The 1890-nt window shown below is 21.0% G+C and overlaps 1 protein-coding gene across 1 annotated transcript in view; it reads right to left on the minus strand. All coding sequences in view use genetic code 6, as the record gives it.

The window, feature by feature from the left end:
- Positions 1 to 1848: 1848 nt before the first annotated feature.
- The window catches only part of TTHERM_001549937 (hypothetical protein), a gene marked incomplete at both ends in the record, with an annotated part of 701 nt that continues 659 nt past the window's right edge, over positions 1849 to 1890 (minus strand). Inside the window, one exon of the mRNA XM_012795877.1 lies at positions 1849 to 1890. This exon is cut by the window's right edge and continues 111 nt beyond it. Within this exon, the coding sequence (XP_012651331.1) occupies positions 1849 to 1890 (42 nt within the window).

A 1890-nucleotide genomic window follows, 5' to 3' on the forward strand; every position in this document is an offset into this window, starting at 1 on the left:
TTCTTTCTTTGTTAATTTAGCTCATCATTTTATTTTCAAATTTTGCTTTTATTATTAATTAATTATTCTTATTATTTCATATTTATTCTTCATTTTTTCCTTCTAACTAACTATTTAATGATATATTTTTTCTTCAATATTTAAAAAGGTCTAATTAAATTGGTATAATAGGTGCATCAGGCTTAGGTTCTGCTTTAGCAAATTGCATTAAACTCTCAAATTTGATACTTGACCTCGAGTAAAAACAGTTTATTTGTTTTGGATTGTGATATTTTTAATTATAAAAACTAATTAAAAACAACAAAGCTCTTTTTTCTTTTTCTTTTTATTGTGCTTGCTTTTTTTTTGTTCTTTCTTTTTTTGTTAATTTAGCTCATCATTTTATTTTCAAATTTTGCTTTTATTATTAATTAATAAATCTTATTATTTCATATTTTTTCTTCATTTTTTCCTTCTAACTAACTATTTAATGATATATTATTTCTTCATTATTTAAAAAGTTGCGATAAAATTTGTGAAATAGGTGCATCAGGCTTAGGTTCTGCTTTAGCAAATTGCATTAATCTCTCAAATTTGACACTTAACCTTGGGTAAAAACAGTTTATTTGTTTTGGATTGTGATATTTTTAATTATAAAAACTAATTTAAAACAACAAAGCTCTTTTTTATTTTTCTTTTTATTGTGCTTGCTTTTTTGTTCTTTCTTTTTTTGTTAATTTAGCTCATCATTTTATTTTCTTATTTTGCTTTATTATTAATTAATTAATCTTATTATTTCATATTTTTTCTTCATTTTTTCCTTCTAACTAACTATTTAATGATATATTATTTCTTCAATATTTAAAAAGTTTCAATTAAATTGGTGCAATAGGTGCATCAGGCTTTGGTTCTGCTTTAGCAAATTGCATTAAACTTTCAAATTTGACACTTGACCTTCGGTAAAAACAGTTTATTTGTTTTGGATTGTGATATTTTTAATTATAAAAACTAATTAAAAACAATAAAGCTCTTTTTTATTTTTCTTTTTATTGTGCTTACTTTTTTTTGTTCTTTCTTTCTTTGTTAATTTAGCTCATCATTTTATTTTCAAATTTTGCTTTTATTATTAATTAATTAATTAATCTTATGATTTCATATTTTTTCTTCATTTTTTCCTTCTAATTAAATATTTAATGATATATTTTTTCTTCGATATTTAAAAAGTAAAAATTAAATTGGTGCAATAGGTGCATCAGACTTAGGTTCTGCTTTAGCAAATTGCATTAAACTTTCAAATTTGACACTTGACCTTCGGTAAAAACAGTTTATTTGTTTTGGATTGTGATATTTTTAATTATAAAAACTAATTAAAAACAATAAAGCTCTTTTTTATTTTTCTTTTTATTGTGCTTACTTTTTTTTGTTCTTTCTTTCTTTGTTAATTTAGCTCATCATTTTATTTTCAAATTTTGCTTTTATTATTAATTAATTAATTAATCTTATTATTTCATATTTTTTCTTCATTTTTTCCTTCTAATTAAATATTTAATGATATATTTTTTCTTCGATATTTAAAAAGTTAAAATTAAATTGGTGAAGAAGGTGCATCAGGCTTAGGTTCTGCTTTAGCAAATTGTATTAATCTCTCAAATTTGACACTTGACCTTCTGTAAAAACAGTTGATTTGTTTTGGATTGTGATATTTTTAATTATAAAAACTAATTAAAAACAACAAAGCTCTTTTTTCTTTTTCTTTTTATTGTGCTTGCTTTTTTGTTCTTTCTTTCTTTGTTAATTTAGCTCATCATTTTATTTTCAAATTTTGCTTTTATTATCAATTAATTAATCTTATTATTTCATATTATTTCTTCATTTTTTCCTTCTAATTAACTATTTAATCATATATATTTT

The sequence above is a fragment of the Tetrahymena thermophila genome (genome assembly GCF_000189635.1).
Source record: "Tetrahymena thermophila SB210 genomic scaffold scf_8254789, whole genome shotgun sequence".
Taxonomy (NCBI): Eukaryota; Ciliophora; class Oligohymenophorea; order Hymenostomatida; family Tetrahymenidae; genus Tetrahymena; species Tetrahymena thermophila.